This window comes from Garra rufa, chromosome 20, assembly GCF_049309525.1.
Source record: "Garra rufa chromosome 20, GarRuf1.0, whole genome shotgun sequence".
NCBI lineage: Eukaryota > Metazoa > Chordata > Actinopteri > Cypriniformes > Cyprinidae > Garra > Garra rufa.
In genome coordinates this window covers 15,762,730-15,781,953 of record NC_133380.1, presented here as the reverse complement: position 1 = coordinate 15,781,953, position 19,224 = coordinate 15,762,730, and the positions used below count along the sequence as shown (strand labels likewise).

The following is a 19,224-nucleotide window of genomic DNA, read 5'->3' as shown; positions in this document are numbered from 1 at the left end:
GATATGCATTTTTAGCTGTTAGACCATTTATTAAGATGTGTGCCTTTCAAATCATACCTATTCAATTGAATTTGCCACAGGTTAACTTCCCTTTAAGTGTAGTAACATCTACAAGCATTGTGAATGTTACTAAGCTAGATATCAACTGTCCCAGATAAGGGTATGAATATGCAATGGAATCATTTATGTTTTTTATTTTTAATAAATTTGCAAACATGTTAAAAAACTTATATATATATATATATTCTAGTCTATAGAGTGTAGATTGACGTAAAAAATATAATTTAAAGTAATTTAACATAGGGCAGCAACATAAAATGTTGGTATGAAAAGGGGTATGAATACTTTCGCAAGGCACTGTACAGTATGTTGAACTATGGTGCTCATAGTATAAGTCCGGTCTTGAACCACAGATGACACATGGACTATTTTAACAATGCCCTTACTACCTTTCTGGGTCTTGAACAGGGTTGCGTTGCTGTCTATGGATGTTCAGAAAGCTCTCGGATTTCATCAATAACATCTTAATTTGTGTTCTGAAGATGAAAAAAGGTCTTACAGGTTTGGAACGACATGAGGGTGAGAATGTAGTTCCTATGTATTCAAAAAATGGCATACTATGCAAAGTACACTCACAGCATAATACTAAAACAACATTGATAATATGCGACTCTAAATATAGCCCTATTCTACACTTCATAAAAGCAGATGGAGTGGTAATAAAACATAAGAGGTGTAAATCTGGCTGCGAGACCTCTTTTTTCTGTCTCTGTCTGTCTATCTTTTGGTCTACCTCAGATCTCTCATAACCCTGAGGGAGTCTATATTTATAGGAGGCAGTAGCAACTTCAATGGCTTTCAATAATTAATGATTTTGCGACCTGGCTGTGTAAGGCCAGCTCCACCAAACAGTAGTAAAGTCCCCACATATATTACTGCGGCTTTACAACACTCACTTTAACAGGGCACAGGTGCTTGGACAGAGCTCTGTAACCATCACTCACGTTGAAAAAACATGAAGACGCTAGCGCTCGATCGAGCCGCAGATCCCCAGAGCTGCTGTCTTTGCAGTAGCCACTCGCAGTGGTTGTGAACTCTCCATAAGAGAGACTTCACAGTATGTGGCTGCTCCACATTCCCTACGTCCCTTTGTAGCAGATCAGATGCAGAGTGAGAGAGAGAGTGAACACAGACACTGGCCACACAACAACGTAGTATTTGTGCCAACACGAAAACTTCTGAGACAAAGCTGGAGGGGACTGAGAATTATTGCCTTGTAAAAGCACTCTGCTATGATGTGGTGGAGATACAGGGTGGATTAAGAGGAAACACTCCACAATTAGTGAGAAGAGAGGGATTTTGGGAAAACTTAAGTGCTGTAGTGCTCTTTCTCACAGGCTGTGTTCAAGGCTAAAGCGAACCACTCCAGCATTTTGTTTTTTGAATATTTTGATGTCAAGGACCCCCATACACATTCTTTTGAAAACTATTTTTCACGCTAGTAAATTTTCACAAATAATTACAAAGGAACAGCAAATGACAGTAAATGAAATCTGATGGAAACGCTTTCGAAGTAGAAAGCCTGAAATAGCATTTTCTTATACCCTAATATTCTTTGTAAATATGTTTAGTTACAACTTAGATAAATCCTTTTTTACAGTGTAGGTTTTCCCAACTTTTGAGGGACATTAAAATAGGGAGTTTATATTTGCATTTACAAAAAAAAACAAAAAAACATTTACATTAAATGAGAAAAATATTTAGTCAACATTTTGTCTATAAAGACAAAATTATGTTTCCTAAATTAAGTAATTTGCATATAAATTGTTACTGTACAAACACTGAAAAAAATTTAAATAATATGTGTAAAACAATAGTTGTGTGAATGAAATCATTTAAAGCAGACTAAAATATTACATTTATGTAAATGGTTTTCTCTTAGTTTTTCTTCAAATAAATAAATACTTCTATTCTGCAAGGATAAATTAACTGATCATAATTGACAGTAAAGACATTTATAATGTTAAATATTTCTATTTCAAATAGATGCTATTTTTTTAGAACCTTCTATTCATCAAAGAATTCATAAAACTGACTGTAGACTGAAGTAATGGCTCTGAAATCATAACCGGAATATTTTTTTTATATTCTAATATTAAATATGAAGAGAAAATAGTTATTTTATTAATTTTAATGTATATATAAAATACTGATTTTTTTTTTATAAACACCACCTATAAATATACAGTACAATAAAAAAGTACCTACCCCCAAATTTAAAACAGCATTATAGATATATTAATAATGTTACAAATATTTATTTCAAATGCATTTCTTTGATCCAAAGTCCAGCAAAAATGTAAAAATTTTGAAATATATTTTAGCATTTAAAAGTATATAAAAACATAACTGTTTTCTATTTAAATATATTTTAAAATGTAATTTATTCCTGGGATTTAAAAGCTGAATTTTTAGCATCATTACTCCAGTCACACAATCCTTCAGAAATCATTCTAATATTCTGATTTGCTGCTCAAAAACATTTATTATTATTATTATTATTATGTTGAAAACAGCTGAGTAGAATTTTTTCAGGTTCGTTTGATAAATATAACGTTCAGAAGAACAGCATTTATCTGAAATAGAAATCTTTCTAAAAAATTTAATGGTATAGTGCATAATGTTACAAAAGCTGTTCATTTCAGATAAATGCTGATCTTTGGATCTTTCTATTCATCAAAGAATCCTGAAAAAAATGTACTCAATTGTTTAGAATATTGATAATAACAATAATAAAAAAAGTTTCTTGAATAGAAATCAGCATATTAGAATGATTTCTGAAGGATCATGTGACACTAAAGACTAAAGTAATGATGCTGAAAATTTAGGAATAAATTACATTTTAAAATATATTCAAATATTTATTTTAAATAGTAAAAATATTTCACAATATTACTGCTTTTGCTTAGCCTGGCGAGCCAGACTTACATCAAGATGTTTAGTCTGGAAACTCTCCATAGACGCGGCTTACTCCGAGGGGCGGGATAAACGGTTGTCTCTCAAAATCCCTATGCACGCAATAGGATAGCGCTTCAACCAATCAGAGCAACGAAGAAGGTGACGTAGTCTAAGCTTTTTCCGTATCCAGTCGGCAAAACTCCAAACACATCTTCCTTTTTTAAAAATGACTTAAGTGCCGTTCTTTGCTCGTTTCTTAAAGAAAAACTTAACTCCAAGTCCTCCAGAGTCGCGGCCAAAGCCGATTCGAAAGACCGCTGTTCGACAGCTGCAGCCGCCATTCTTTGTTTTTCAAGTGGCAGCCGTCGCAACTCTGTCGTCATATGTTAAGCCCGCCCCGCCTACTCTATACGCGTTGTGATTGGCCTGACCCAATTTGGGTTTTTGCAGCTAGAAGGTCTATTGAGAGTGTCTAGACCCACCTGGCTGCAAAATAATTTTTGCTGCCGCTAGGGTGCGTCTAGATTTCTAGGCTAGCTTTTGCTGTATTTTGGATAAAAAAAAAAGCAGGCTTGGTTAGCAGAAGAGACTTCTTACTGTGCAAAAACTTTTGGCTGGTGGTGTACATTTTAATATGTATGGATTAAAAAAAAACATTAATAAAATTCATAATGAATTACCACAAAAAGGCTATGTGACACTACATGAAAATATGAATCTACTTTCTAAAGGCAAATTTTTGGCTGCCTTCAAAAACAAATCAATCAAAAGGAGGCATGGATGACAGGATGTTACCCAAACATTGCATTCAGACATGCTTTGATACCTTCCTTCTTCCAAGTATTTAAAAGCGCATCATTTTTTCAGGTCAGCGACACAGCCCCACGTTTTTGTTTCCCAGTATCTGCAAGCAACCAGTGTGTGGCCAGCCCTGCCTACTTAACCTTGGCAAAGCCACAGGCCGAGTACAGAACAGCGTGTCAGCAGAAAGCACCCGTCTTACTCTGCACTGTTAGCATGAGCATCAGAGCGCTGGAACAGAGCCTGCCAACAGCTGTGTGACACGCGCACACACACACACACACACACACACACACACACACACACACACACACACACACACACACACACTCGGAGTGGATAGGCTTCAATGGAGCAGCCTATTACAGGCACCAAATCAATAAGCAGACACATACAGAGGGAGAGAGAAAGCAGGACGGTGAGTCTAAGGACCGAGGTGAAAATGAGAGAGGGCAAAAATGCTCTGGGGGACCAGGCCGAAAAACCTCCCTGCGGCTATACTCGCTCACATACACACGTCCTTGTCTGGACGGAACAATGTGTATTGTAGAGGGCCATTTGGCGGAAAGTCTGGGCGTGCTGATGTCATGCTGATGTACGCCACTTGCAAAGCCTGACAGCAGTGACATATTTTGGTTTGTGGTAAGGTGAATAAAGAAAACCGCAAGAGGTGACATTTCACTCTGCTCTGGTGATGGTCTGAGCCACTGAAATTGAAACGATTTGTCAAATAGACTACACTCCATAAGTTGCATGGCACACAAAGTGTTATATCTTAAGTTGTCCTAAAATAAATTGTGCTTTCAAAATGATTAAAGACTAATATGAAGTTTTGTTTTGTTTGCCAAAGTGTGAAGGGTGTTTTATTACTGCACTGCAAAATATATACAGACAAGTGAAAGGTTGAAATATTTATACATTTCCTTTTTTTTAATTCTGAATTTATATCCAGCAGTACAAATAAAAAATGCCATATGTATGCATACATACATGTTTAAATGTTTAATAATTTAACACCTTAATAAAAAAATATTAATAATAATAATACAAAAAAACAACATAAATTTAATAATACCTGAAAATAAAACAGCACTCATAAATAGATTTAGTAAAATTGTTTTGGATGGTGAAATGTATGTATATATATATAAAAAAAATTTTTATTAATTAATTAAAAAAAAACAATAAAAAAAGAAAATACACATAAAAATACTAAATAATAAACACTATTATTAAAAAATACTGATGATACCTGAAAATAAAACACCACTCATATATCAATACATTTTGTGACAGTGTTTTGGACAAGCTAATTAAAAAATATGTAACTGAAATAAATAGACAATTTAATATTAATTAAATACAAAAATACAATGAATACAAATGTATTAATAAATTAATAATACTCATAAAAATACTAAATACTATTAATAAAAAAATATGCTACTTAAAAAAAAACATTTAATTAATTAAATGAATTAATAAAAATGTATAAAAATACAAAATAATAAATACTATTAATAAAAAAAAAATGATGCTACCTGAAAATAAAACAATGCTTATATATTAATTAATGTTGCAACAGTGTTTTGGATGAGCAAATTTAAAAATATGTAACTGAAATAAATAAACAATTTAATATAACTAAATTAATTTAATAAAAACTTACAAATTAATTAAAAAGTATTAATAAATTAACAATACTCAAAGTAATTAAACAATGTAAAAGTTAATACATAAATTTTAAATAAATAAAAATGACAAATTAATAGAATTGTAATTATAAAATACTAAATAATAAATACTATTAATAAAAAAAATACTGATGCTATTTGAAAATAAAACATCACTCATATATCAATTAATATCGAATTTAAAAATATGTAACACAAATAAACAATTTAAATGTTAATCAATTAATTAAATAAATAAATGAAAAATTAATAAAAAATATATTAATAAATGAATTATAATAAAATACAAAAAAAATATTAACAGAAAAATACTGATGCTACCGGAAAATAAAACATAACTCATATATCAATTACATTTTCTAACAGTAGTTTGGATGAGCACCTTTTAAAATATGTAAAAGTAAATGTAAATAAATTAAAAAACAATAAATTAATGAAAACTGTATTGTTAAATTAATGAAAATACTAAATAATAAATACTAATAATAAAAAATACTGATGCTACCTGAAAATAAAACATCACTCATGTACAGTATAAATTAATTTTGTAACAGTGTTTTAGATGAGCAAATTAAAAAATATGTAACAGAAATAAACCATTTAATTTAAATAAATTAATAAAAATATGACAAAAAGCCATTAATATTAATAATACTTTTAATTAAAAAAATACTAATGATACCTGAAAATAAAACATCATGAATCTATCAATTAATTATGTAACGGTTTTGGGTGAAAGGGAAAAAAGTAATAGATAAAAAAATATATATTAATAAATGAAGAATTTTTATAACAAATAGCTACATGAAGACTACAAGATATAATAAAATAGCATTCATTAAATAAATAATACATACTGTATATTCTACCTGAAAATAAAACTAAATTCAAAGATAAATTAATTTTATGACTTTTAGAAATGTATAAACAGATTTTTTTTAATGAGGGAAGACACACAGACTAACATAACACAAACTTTCCATCCAATATTCTCCAAAAATGTTCAGCACAGACAAACACTCTCATTCACACGCACACACTCTTTCACACAGTGATCCAAGGATAACATCCTCCGCCGCAGCTCAAACTGTCATTTTGTCCTAGAAAGGCTCAACATGTTGTCCGTGGTTTGAAACTGATGAGTGCGTTTGACAACATTAAAACAGTGGCTGAAATAACACTGATATCTGACTCCACTGCCAGCATCCATTTATCAGTCTCAACATCAAAGTCTGACTAAGGGGGGACTTAAAAACGTCCAGATAAGGGAGAGATATGAGCGATATGCCTGCTCACTCAATTGAGTTTGGCTCCGAGCTTTGATATAGAAGAAGAGAACTTTACAGTAAGTGAATTTCCCATAGTTCCGGCTTCCTCCAAGTGTTTGTCCCCATTTCTAGGGATACAGTGGTTTATGTGAAATATTCTGCAGACAATCAAAACTCCAAAACACTTGTTAAAAGTTAAAAAACTAAATAAAAATTCTGTCTTTAATTACTCACTCTCATGTCGTTCCAAACCCGTAAGACCTCTGACGTTAAGATATTTTTGATACTAACATTTCTTCCCAAAGTCCTCATACTGCCAAATCATACATCTGTTTCATTCACACCACCACATGACAGAACTTTAAATTCAGATTAGGGCTGTGCAATTAATCGCAATGGCAAAAAAAATCGCGATTTAAGCACATGCGATTTCTAAACTGCATAAGCTGCGATTCTCTTACGAGAGGTCTCTCGTACTGCGTAAGATATCTTACGCTAGGGGAAAATCCTTTTCCGCGAGATATTGAAGCCAAAAATTATCCTTAATTTTGTAATAATGTAAAACGCGATGCAGCAGCATACAGACATAGGCGATACAGCTCGCGCGCCTATTGGCTGCTCTGCAACAACTGCAGCAGCCTATCGAGCGAGGCCTGATCCAATAAGGGCACTTCGTGCCCACTGCGTCACGTCCCGCCAAAACGGGCATGGTCTAGGCCTATAAATACCGCTCACAGGCAGCTATTATCTGGTTTTTCATCCTTCAAGCGAAGCAAACGCATCGCTGGAGCTGGAGAAGAAGCCGCGCCGTCGATTGAAAGCATCTCAGCGGGACGAATCACCGAAGCTGCTGGCCGCGCCGCCTTCCTCCTTGCCTTCCTGCTGCGCTTTCCGGCGCCCATATCCTTTAAATACTACAGTGTGTGTCGCCGGCTGCGATTTTATCTATCCCCCCCAACGGCACCCCCGCCCCCCTTGAACGTCAAGTTCATTTTATTTTCGATATAGCGCCAGATCACAATAGAAGTCATTTAAGGTTATCTTTCCTATAGAACAGGTCTATACATTGTTCTTTTATTAAACAAACTAAATTGCCTTATGTTATTTATCGTATTTACACGAAGGCATGTCATTTCTGTCTCTACATGGTCGCGCGTTTACAATGTCTCCTCCGCGAAAACACGGACTGGATCGCGGACTCCATTTCATAAAAAAACGAATTTACTATAGAGTGAAATGCCACGGAATTCGTTGATTTTTGGATGAATAAATCAAAAGTTGGTCTGTCACTTAATTCAAATCGCGATATGGACTAGTGTCTGTGAAAACTGAAATGCAAAAAGACCGTTTCAATATGAATCCTGCATGTTCCGTTTGCCTCTGTATGTATGAATGGCAGAGACCTTTTTTTTTTTTACTACATGCATACTGAAGCACTCGTGAAGCTCCTGCTAATTTTTGGCATTTGCATCTAACATGAACAGATAAACTCAATCTCCAAAGCTGCTGTGAGTGTCACTTTTACCGTTTCATTTGAGAAAACTAGCATCATATCATACTGTACAGTGTACACACAGAAACTTCACGGCAACCTGTCAAAATAAAAGTACGGTTTAACATGTAACAGAACAATATTAGTCTTGTATTACTTTTGTACAGTATAATGTACAAAACATACATAAAACAATATATATGATAAAAAAATAAATATTACAACAAGATTAACCACTTAATTGTAGAAAAAATACTACAATTATTATTTAAACATTTTAAACTGAATATAATTTTTCTTCCATGTATTGATTTTAACAGTAAACTTCTGTTTGTTTGCCAAAAATTAAAAGGGTTTATTTTTCATTTGATTAAAAATAAATAAATGTTTATGATTATCAGAAAAATTAAAACACATAAGAATTTCAAAAAAAAAAAAAAAAAAAAAAGATTGTAGAGCCCTCAAAATGATAAAATAGAGAGTTTTGGACTTATTTTTCCACTGAAATGAATGTTTTCGTTATTACACAAAGTAGGCTAAAGTACCGGGAAAAAAGTAACATGGCTAATTTATTTTATGTTGTCTGTTTTAAAGACAATTTTACAACTGTTTTGTTTATTAAACTTAATACTATGTTATTTCATTGTGAAATGTTTTGTTATGCACTTCTTGGGCACTAAATACATGTAGAATGTATGTAGCTTGCTTGAAAAAGCAAAAGCAGTTGCCAAAATCGCAAATAAAATCGCAATCGCAATATTCGTTCAAAAAAATCGCAATATGATTATTTTGTCCATATTGCACAGCCCTAATTTAGATTCATATCTGGCTTGCTTTTCCAATTCAACAATCTTATCAAGTTTTCCATGTTAATAAGACAGATCCGCGGGAAGAACCCTGAGCCAAAAGACTGTCAACACAGGCCCTTTGGTTTCCACACAAGCTAAAGGCTAAGACAACAAGGCTTTCCTCTGTGTATAAAACCGCCCGCTTTGCTCGCCTAACAGAAAATACACAGCGATCTTCTCAGATTATGATCATTCACCCTGGATCCCTAACTGCACTTCACCCTTAAACTAATAAGTGTCATCCATCTGCAGCTAGATAATTTGCAAATTACTGACAACTGTTGTGTGTTATCGTGTTTAATGTTGTTGCACAAGTCCAATGTTCCTCAAGGAGCACTCCTTAGGGACAGCCTCTCGCTTTGATAAGCATTCTGAGCTTCTTTTGCAACAATTTCCTCTCTAGCGCTCAATTCAAACTTCACTGGCTGATGAAATCTGGGATCAACAGCAAACCCCGAACAAGACCGTTTCAGTGGCTCACAAAACGCTACAAGTATTGAGGAGGACTTGCTGGATGTATGGAAGAGTCCCTGAGGATTTCGCTGCTCTGTCTAATCTAACGCCACCCCAAGCTGGAAGGAAGCGTTGAGGTACATTGATTCACACGCTATAACACTGGATCTAATTAAGTCCGTTAATAACCTAGTGTTGGAAACAGCCATAAATGTTCAACCAAATGAATGCCTCAGTGGTTGTCTTTCCGTTCGACTTGAATTGCAATACAACGGTGCCCATGAATGTTACTAATAAAGATCTGCTACACAGGTGCTCTGAAGACCAGTCCTTTATAAAGGTCCACTAAAGTGCTTTGAAACATGCAGCATTATTTCTGTGTGTTGATGTAATAGCCAATAGCATTTCGTTTATATCTCACCTTGGGCCAGAGCCACTGAGCTCAGGAAAGCTGCATTTGACAGCGTGAGACAGCCAGAGTCTTGTCCATATCACTATAAATAGCATTCTGTGTAAAATTCAAATGGGTCTGACCAGAGACTGTAAGTTTTGAATGTGAATATCTTGTAAATGTGAATTTTGTCATTGTTTTGAAACACACTAGCTTATATTAGATAACCTTAAGGCAAACATATTCATACTAAAAGCCAAGAAACTTCAATTTAGATTTTTCAGGCGGATTTTAAGAGAATCTATCACAGTGGTGTAGAGACCCACGGCTCAAAATTGATGGAGAAAATGTTCAAGATGTCTCAGTGAAGTGCCAAATAGACAGATAGTACAAACATATGTCTTATTTTTGTCACCTGGCACTTGAGCACTTGAGCAATAACTCAGCAATCTCAAAATGATGAAAAGGTCTCTCAAAGTTTAGGGTTTGATGTTTTACTGTACAGTATGTGCGATATTTATGATCATCACTTTGCTTTAAAAAGTTGTTCATAGACGTGCTGTTTGTGAGGTCACAAAAGCCAAATAATATCCAAAGGTTTATCCAAAAGTTCACCCAAAAATGAAAATTGTCATTAATAAAGTCCTTCGTTCATCTTCAGAACACAAATTAAGATATTTATGATGAAATCTGAGAACTTTCTGACCCTGCATAGACGTTCAAGGAGCAGAACAAGAACATCATTAAAACAGTCCATGTGACATCAACCGTAGTGTTCTGAAGCTACGAAAATACTTTTTGTGCGCGAAGAAAACAAAAATAACAACTTTTTTTTTTTACAATTTATTCTCTTCCAGGTCAGTTTTAGTCATGCTTTCAAAAGAGTACCATGATGGATTCATGTGGTACTTTCATGAACGCGTCGCAGACTGACACGGAAAAGAAAAAATAGTTGAATAAAGTCAGAATTTTTTTTTTCTGTCAGCTGTCAGATTTTATTAAAAATATCTTAATTTGTGTTCTTAAGATGAACGAAGGTCTTACATGTTTGGAATGACATGAGGGTGATTAATTATTGACAGAATTTAAATTTTTGGGTGAACTACCCATTTTATTATCTTTACTGACAAGCAAAATGCTCAAATGAACCTTTGACATATTTCATTTAATATCATCATCCGCCACTGTTTGTCTCGAGACTTCAGCAAATAATAAAAACACATACTGTATGAAAACACTAACACATAAATAAATTAATTATTTGTTGGTCTAGTGGTTACAATTTACCTTCGAATGTGAAGTGGTTCTGGTTCTAATCTATTCTATTGAAACTTTTTTTGAAAAGGACAAATTCATTATGACCCTGGACCACAAAAGGGTTAATTTTTTGAATTGTATTTATTTAAACAAACATTGATGTATGGTTTGTTTGGATAGGACAATATTTGACTGAGATACACTATTTGAAAATCTGGAATCTGAGGGTGCAAAAAAATCTAAATATTGAGAAAATCGCCTTTAAAAGTTGTCTAAATGAAGTTTTTAGCAATGCATATCACTAATCAAAAATTAAGTTTTGATATATTTACAGTAGGACATTTTTGGCATAAAAGAAAATTCAATAATTTTGATCCATACAATGTATTGTTGCTACAAATACACTCGTGCTACTTAAGACTGGTTTAGTGGTCCAGGGTACACAATTCAGTTTTATTAAAAAAAAAAAAAATTGCCACTGACTATAGCACACACTTACAACATGAATACTTTTTCTAAATTATTCATCACTGCCACAAGCTATTTTATAAACTAGTGTAGACAAAACTGGCCATGCCATATGGGGAATAAATGACTAAATGCCTAAAGGCGATATTTCACTTTTTATAGATAAACTCACTATTCAAGGCCTGAATGAAATTGGACAATCAAAAAAGTGAAAGCTTTCAAAGGTACGCCCCTGATTACACAATGTCCTTGAACGTAAACTTAAAAGCTTAAAAATAATCCACATAATCCAAAAATCAGCACTAGAGGACAAAAAAAACTAAACTCTTCAGTGCCAGTGTTTTCTACAAATCCCCAATGATGGAACGCGATTATGAATCTGTGATGGGGACAATGAGGATGTCCATTCAAGAAGTTAATGCGTATCTGACACAGCCAACAAACATGCATGACTCAGTCATGGAAATGACATGTGTCTCCTAAATCATGTGCTTTGCATAGTTTGACATGGCAATGAGAAATGCAATTCTCAGAGCATCTACTACAAGCGTTATGATGACAGCAGAAGAGCCAAGATCCACAGAGAGGGTGTCCTCTCCTAACCTACCTGACATTTGAGACACGCAAGCCATCACTTTCATTCCTGTGGGGGACAAAAGAGAGAGACAGAGTTAGACGATGAAATTTTGAAGGAGGCAGTGAAAAACTTGACATCTCAAACTTCCAACAACAAAAGAATTCTCCTTGTACTGACAGAACAATAGCTGTCTTGTTGTTTTGAACCATATGGGCTACACTCTAAATTCATCTACAGTATGAATCCTTGAAGGGGACACTGGATGCAAAATTCACTTTTATGTGTTTGCATATAAATGTGTCTTAGCAGTGTGGACACAACCACCCTACAATGATAAAAATCCATTCACGATTTTAAAGTTGGAGAAGAAAATGAGATGGGAGTTGACGCAAAGCTAGACAAGACGAGCATTTGAGGTTAAAAAGTATACAAATTGTCAATTTTTGTAGAAAATAACCAATCATTTAGCTAGATAAGATCCTTCTTCCTCGGCTGGGATCGTTTAGAGCCCTTTGAAGCTGCATTTAAACTGCATTTTGGAAGTTCAAACTCGGGGGCACCATAGAAGTCCACTATATGGAGAGAAGTCCTGATATGTTTTCCTCAAAAAACAATTTCTTCACAACTGAAGAAAGAAAGACATGAACATCTTGGATGGCAAGGGGGTGAATAAATTATCTGTACATTTTTGTTCTGGAAGTGAACTTCTCCTTTAAGCAGAGCTCATTAGTATTTAAAGAGACATGCACCCAAAACAGGTTGTAAACAGAGCTGTTTGTGACTAGGTAAAAAGGGTGTTGTTTTACACAACCATTGAGGAATTGTATGTTACATACATTTCATGAAAACCCTTTTGGGAAAATGGGCATCCAATGCCCCCCTTAATAATGCCGAAGTGATGCATGCAATAACATTCAACGTTGACCTGTGTTGTTCGATTAATAAAACAAATAATTCAAAACTCATTCTTTTAAGTGAATTAAAAACACAACACAACCAATGTATTGCGATTATTGAATAAATTACTTTGATCCAGACATTTAAAGAACCAAAAATACTCACAAGAGTTATCACTTGAATATTTCTGACAAATCTTTACACGTTGTCTTAAGAGTTTACAGTTTGAATATTATATTTGTTCAAAACATAGCGATTATTAAACTGCATATTTATATTATATACTTTTGTAAAATACATATCAAATGTTTGATGGTTCCCTATATAATTTAGACCAAAGACTGGAAAAATCTCTTTCATAAGCAAAATAGACATTATAATGATCATATTATATAGTAGTTGTAAATGTAGTAAAATTGTATTGTAATGTTTTACAACAGCATTTCAGTTTTTATTTTATTTACAATCAATTTCTGAGTTTTTTAATGCTCATGTTTTTCTTTCTTCAGTCGAAAAGCAATTCAGGAGTTTTTAAGGAAAACATTCCAGGATTTTTTTAAATTCATATAGTAGGCTTCAATGGAAGCCAACGAGCTGAAAGTCCAAATTTCAATGCAGTTTCAATGCAGCTTCAAGGGTCTCTACATGATCCTAGCCTAGGAATAAGTGTCTTAACTAATGAAAAGATCAGTCATTTTCCTCATCTGGGATCATGTAGAGAAACATTAAAACTGCAATGTGGACCTTCAACCCATTAGGTGTTATTGAAGTCTATATGAAGAAAAAACCTGGAATGTTTTCCTCAAAAACCTTTATTTCTTTTCAAGTGAAGAAAGACAGACATGAACATTTTGGATGAATCAAACATTGTTTTAATTAAAAAAAATATTCTATGTATATAAAATGATTTTCTAATTGTATATAGCATAAAACATGATTGACAGATCAGCTGTAAACATCCCAAAGAGAGACATAGATCACCATCACATTTATACAACTAAATCCAGCCTTTTTTAGGAAGCAAAGCAGCATTCACCATTCTGTAAACACCCAGTGGTGACCAGATTCAACAGCAGTAGGCTCTCTGTGATGGAGAGCTCTAATATTCACATTTGTGACTGGCAGATTACCTCAGGCACCCCCGAGCCCAATCCCTTGTTTAATAATTCACAAGTTTACCTTTGAGAAAAAGGCTTTGTTAGAAATGCTATGGTCCTCATTGGACTAAAGGTGCCAGGAGCCTTGCTCTCAGACAGATGTCTGAAAGCACTCTGGACAGAAAACCAGTTCTGATCCCATTACTCAACAAAAAATGGTCACACACAATGAAAACGGTGTCGAGAGCTGTTGAGAAGACCACAGTGTTGATGTTAGGAGTGGATGGTATTGACATGTCTCTGGAAATGTCAAAACGCTGTGTAGCTGTCCCTAAAAATATTTGTGAAGAATTCTGAATGTGCTTTTTTTTATTGGTGGTCATCTCTTTTACCTCAAAATTGCCTTGTAGCTATTCCCAGCTAGGTAGATGGCAGATTTCAAAACTCAATTTGTCGCATTCTATGCAAGCTGCTAGCAGACTCATACGTCAATGAATGTGGCGAACCGCTGACATGGCAGTTAGCGCTTTTTAGCTCGCCTGTCTGGACTGTGAGGATAAACTACTGCCAGGTTGCCGGTAAAACTTGGTCATAAAATAAACAAATGCCTTACACTAATTTATGGTATTTTTTCCAGATTTGTTTGCTTTGTTTTTGCTAATTCTTGGCACTGCTAACAGTAAGTTCAGCTGAAAAGCTGACGCTTGTTAAATAATTGACTAATTAAGCAGTCACATACATCGTTGTTATCAGAGAATTCTGCATATATTCCATATTTATAAGTACAGTAAGATAATAAAACAGCCTAAGAGGGTCATAGGCGGTTCATTATAATGGTTTAGCGAGGGTTAGTTTTGAAATACTGCTGTAATAGTGGCAGGTTAATATAATGCAGTAACAGGCAAATTAAGCAATTAGGCAAATGAGGCAATGCAAGAGGGAAAGAACAGATCCACAATGCCACAAATGCACCTATACTTTGCACTAAATTGTTGTTAGCGCTGCCTAACAGGTCAAAATGAACCTTATTGATCTCAAATTACTGTACTTATGGTTACTTTAATTTGTTTGTGGTATGACAAGCCATTATGTGGTTTAGAAAGAAAATTAATAATTTAATAAAAATTAATAATAGAGCACAAGAGCGACCACACACTTTCCCAGCAGCCTTAGTTCCAGAAGTATTACAAATGAAAACAAGAAAATACTGTGTACATATTTTATGAGTCAAAGAACTAATGGTGTAATGATGTAATCAACTTAAATAGAATGGGAAAAATATGAAATCATTGACTTACAGTCTGTAATTATATATATAAAAAATAAGTATGTTTTTTTTTCTTTGTTTGTTTAATAAGAAAATAAATTTATACTTTTACCCAGCGAGGATGCATTACATTTATCAAAGTGACAGTAAAGACATTCAAATGTTTTACACAAAAATATTAAGCTGCATGCACAACTGTTTTTTAACAATGATTATAAGAAATGTTTACTTTGCCACAAATAGCAAATTAACAGATTTGTTATTTTTTAAATCGTAATAACCTTTCACGGTGTTACTTTGTTCTGTATCTTTGATAAGATAAATGCATTAATGTTTAAAAAAAAATAAAAAATCCTACCAACCCCAAAATGTTGAACATTAGTGTAGTTTGAGATTGTAGTAAGACAGATTTAATTAAAACTAAATACTTTATGTTTATCGCTACTATTTTTTACACTGACTTGTGGATTGAACAGAAGCATATAACACCGCTTAATCTCAGAGCTCATAGTAGATCAGCCTGAGAGGTTTTAGTGTTAAAAATCAATTTCTCTATGGAGAAAATGAATCAGATTTTTTACTCTGAAACCCTACTGTTGCAATCTACAGCAACAACAACAAACATCACCCCGAATGTTCAAACCAAACCGATGTCACTGCACTCCTCAGAAACAACTAGAAAGTCACAATAGGAAACCTGAAACCCTTGGCAGACAGTTGACTGGAAGTCATGACCCGTTTATTCTTGACAGAAATTAATATTAAGGAAAAGAAAAATCTCCATCTCTTTACCAACAGCAGAAATGCTACATTCCATTCATGTTTTCAGTAGACAGCTATGTGGAAGCAATTTCTGCTATGCCTTTGATTACAGATCTCAAGTTAGCTCCGGTTAACCACCAGCCAAAACCGGGTCAGACACTTTAAACTAGAAATAAAATAGATGATCTAAGGTATTTTCAACATTTGTAAACATGTAAGAAGCTCTTTTTTCCTCCGTAGCAAATGTAACTTTAAAGAAAAAGGCCAACCAAGATGTAGATAAGTTTGTTTTTTCATCAGAGCAGATTTGGAGAAATTTAGCATTACATCAGTTGCTCACCAATGGATCCTACTGGTTCAAACAGCTGATAAAAACATCACCAAAATCCACAAGTAATCCAGACAACTCCAGTATAAGGCTGTCACTAACGATTATTTTAGTAATCAAGTAATCGGTCGATTATTCTGATGATTAATCAAGTTTGGATAATTAACAATAGCCTTTAAAATGACTTAAAATACACATATAATAGCAATGAGGCAATAATGATTAGTTTTATTATAGTATCAAAAGCAAGTAATCATTGGTTTTATTGCACAAAACTGTTAAAATACATAATGTATTATAAACAATAGAGCTAATGTACATTTTGCATTACAGTGAGGTCAATAAGTATTTGATCACCCTGTGATTTTGCAAGTTCTCTTACTTAGAAATCATGGAGGGGTCTACAATTTTCAGCATAGGTGCATTTCCACTGTGAGAGACAGAATCTAAAAATAAAAATCTGGAAATCACATTGTATGATTTTTTAACAATTTATTTGTGAATTACTGTGTCAAATAAGTATTTGATCACTTGCTTATCGGCCAGATTTCTGACCCTCAAAGACCTGTTATTTTGCTTTTAAATATGCAGCTACACTCTGCTCATGATTCTAAATTAGTAGCACCTGTTTGAGGTCTTTAGCTGTCATAAAGACACCTGTGCACCCCACAATCAGTCAAAGTCTAAGTAGCAACATGGGCAAAACCAAAGAGCTGTCAAAAGACACAAGAGACAAAATTGAAGACCTTCACAAAGCTGGAAAGGGCTACGGGGCAATTGCCAAGCAGCTTGGTGAAAAAAGAACAACTGTTGGAGCAATTGTCAGAAAATGGAAGAGGCTAATGATGACTGTCAATGTCCCTCAGACTGGGGCCCCACAGAAGATCTCTCCTCATGAGGTATCAATGATGCTAAGAATGGTGAAGAATCAGCCCAGAACTACACGGGAGAAGCTGGTCAATGGCGTGAAGAGAGCTGGGACCATCGTTTCCAAGGCTACTATCAGTAATACACTAAGACGTCATGGTTTAAAATCTTGCATCGCACGGAAGGTTCCCCTGCTTAAGTCAGCCCATGTCCAGGCCCGTCTTAAGTTTGCCAGGGACCATCTGAATGATCCAGAGGAGTCATGGGAGAAAGTCCTGTGGTCAGATGAGACCAAAATAGAACTTTTTGGTCTTAACTTGATTCGCCGTGTTTGGAGGAAGAAGAATGATGAGTATCATCCCAATAATACCACACCTACAGTGAAGCATGGGGCTGGAAGCATCATGCTCTGGGGGTGTTTTTCTGCACAGGGGACAGGATGACTGCACTGTATTAAGGAGAGGATGAACGGGGCCATGTATTGTGACATATTGGGCAAAAACCTCCTTCCCTCAGTCAGAGCATTAAAAATGGGTCGTGTTTGGGTCTTCCAACATGACAATGTCCCAAAGCACACAGCCAGGAAAACCAAGCAGTGGCTCCGTAAGAAGCATATCAAGGTTCTGGAGTGGCCTAGCCAGTCTCCAGACCTAAATCCAATAGAAAATCTTTGGAGGAAGTTGAAACTCTGTGTTGCTCAATGACAGCCCCGAAACCTGACAGATCTAAAAAAGATCTGTATGGAGGAGTGGGCTAAAATCCCTCCTGCAGTGTGTGCAAACCTGGTGAAGAACTACAGGAACCGTTTGACCTCTGTAATTGTTAACAAAGGCTTCTGTACCAAATATTAATTTTTTTTTGACTCAAGTGATTAAATACTTATTTGACACAGTAATTCACAAATAAATTGTTAAAAAAAATCATACTGTGATTTCCTGATTTTCATTTTTAGATTCTATCTCTCACAGTAGAAATGCACCTATGCTGCCCTCCATGATTTCTAAGTAAGAGAATAGGGCTGCACGATTTGGAGAAAAAATCTAATTGTGATTTTTCTGATCAAAATTGCGATTTGCGATTTAAAATGCGATTTACTACTATTTCATAAAAGAGCTACAGGTTTGATATGGTGGTTTTAAAAGCACCAAAGAAAGACCAAGCATAATCACAAAGTATGCTACACTGTTCTACAGTTTATTTAAAACCTCTTAAACATTGTTGCCTTTTTTAAAATAAAGTTGTCAGTTATCATGACAAATTAAGAAAATAACTACAGTATCTTAAATAAAATAAAATTAACAATTAAAATTATATAATAAAATATGTATGTGTATATATATATATATAATTAAAATCTTAAACTTTTAGGAATCCAAACACACTGTAAACAATTTTGCATCAGTAAAACACTGATGATAACCTATATTAAGAGACACTTTGTTGGGAAGTTGAGCCGCTGCTCCCGCTCATCTTTTCCAAATGGCGTTAACGTTATTTGCTCAGTACATGCAGTAGAGACCTGCACTCCTACGGGAGTATAGCGGGACCCGAGGCAACCGACTGCGGCGCGGGACAAAACTTGATGGGCAAGTGCGGCTGTTCGGGACGCGGGAAAATAAAATGATTCGCGGGACCCCCGCAAAATAGAAATATCTTTAAAGCAAAATATTGTTATTCATCTATTGCACAAAAGCAGCAAGAACAACTAGTATACAACTTACAACTATGATTAGTAAGCACAAGGATAGGCAGTCATCAGAGGTGTTTAAGTTAGAATCCACTCACTGCTCAAACATTCT

General features: G+C 34.5%; 1 protein-coding gene across 3 annotated transcripts in view; it reads right to left on the bottom strand.

Annotated features, from left to right (window-relative positions):
• iqsec1b (IQ motif and Sec7 domain ArfGEF 1b) overlaps window positions 1-19,224 on the bottom strand; it is a 252,340-nt gene that overhangs the window by 169,772 nt on the left and 63,344 nt on the right. For all 3 annotated transcript variants that reach the window (XM_073825319.1, XM_073825320.1, XM_073825321.1), the window contains exon 2: window positions 12,238-12,273. In XM_073825319.1, the coding sequence (XP_073681420.1) occupies window positions 12,238-12,273 (36 nt within the window). The remainder of the gene's footprint in view (window positions 1-12,237; window positions 12,274-19,224) is intronic.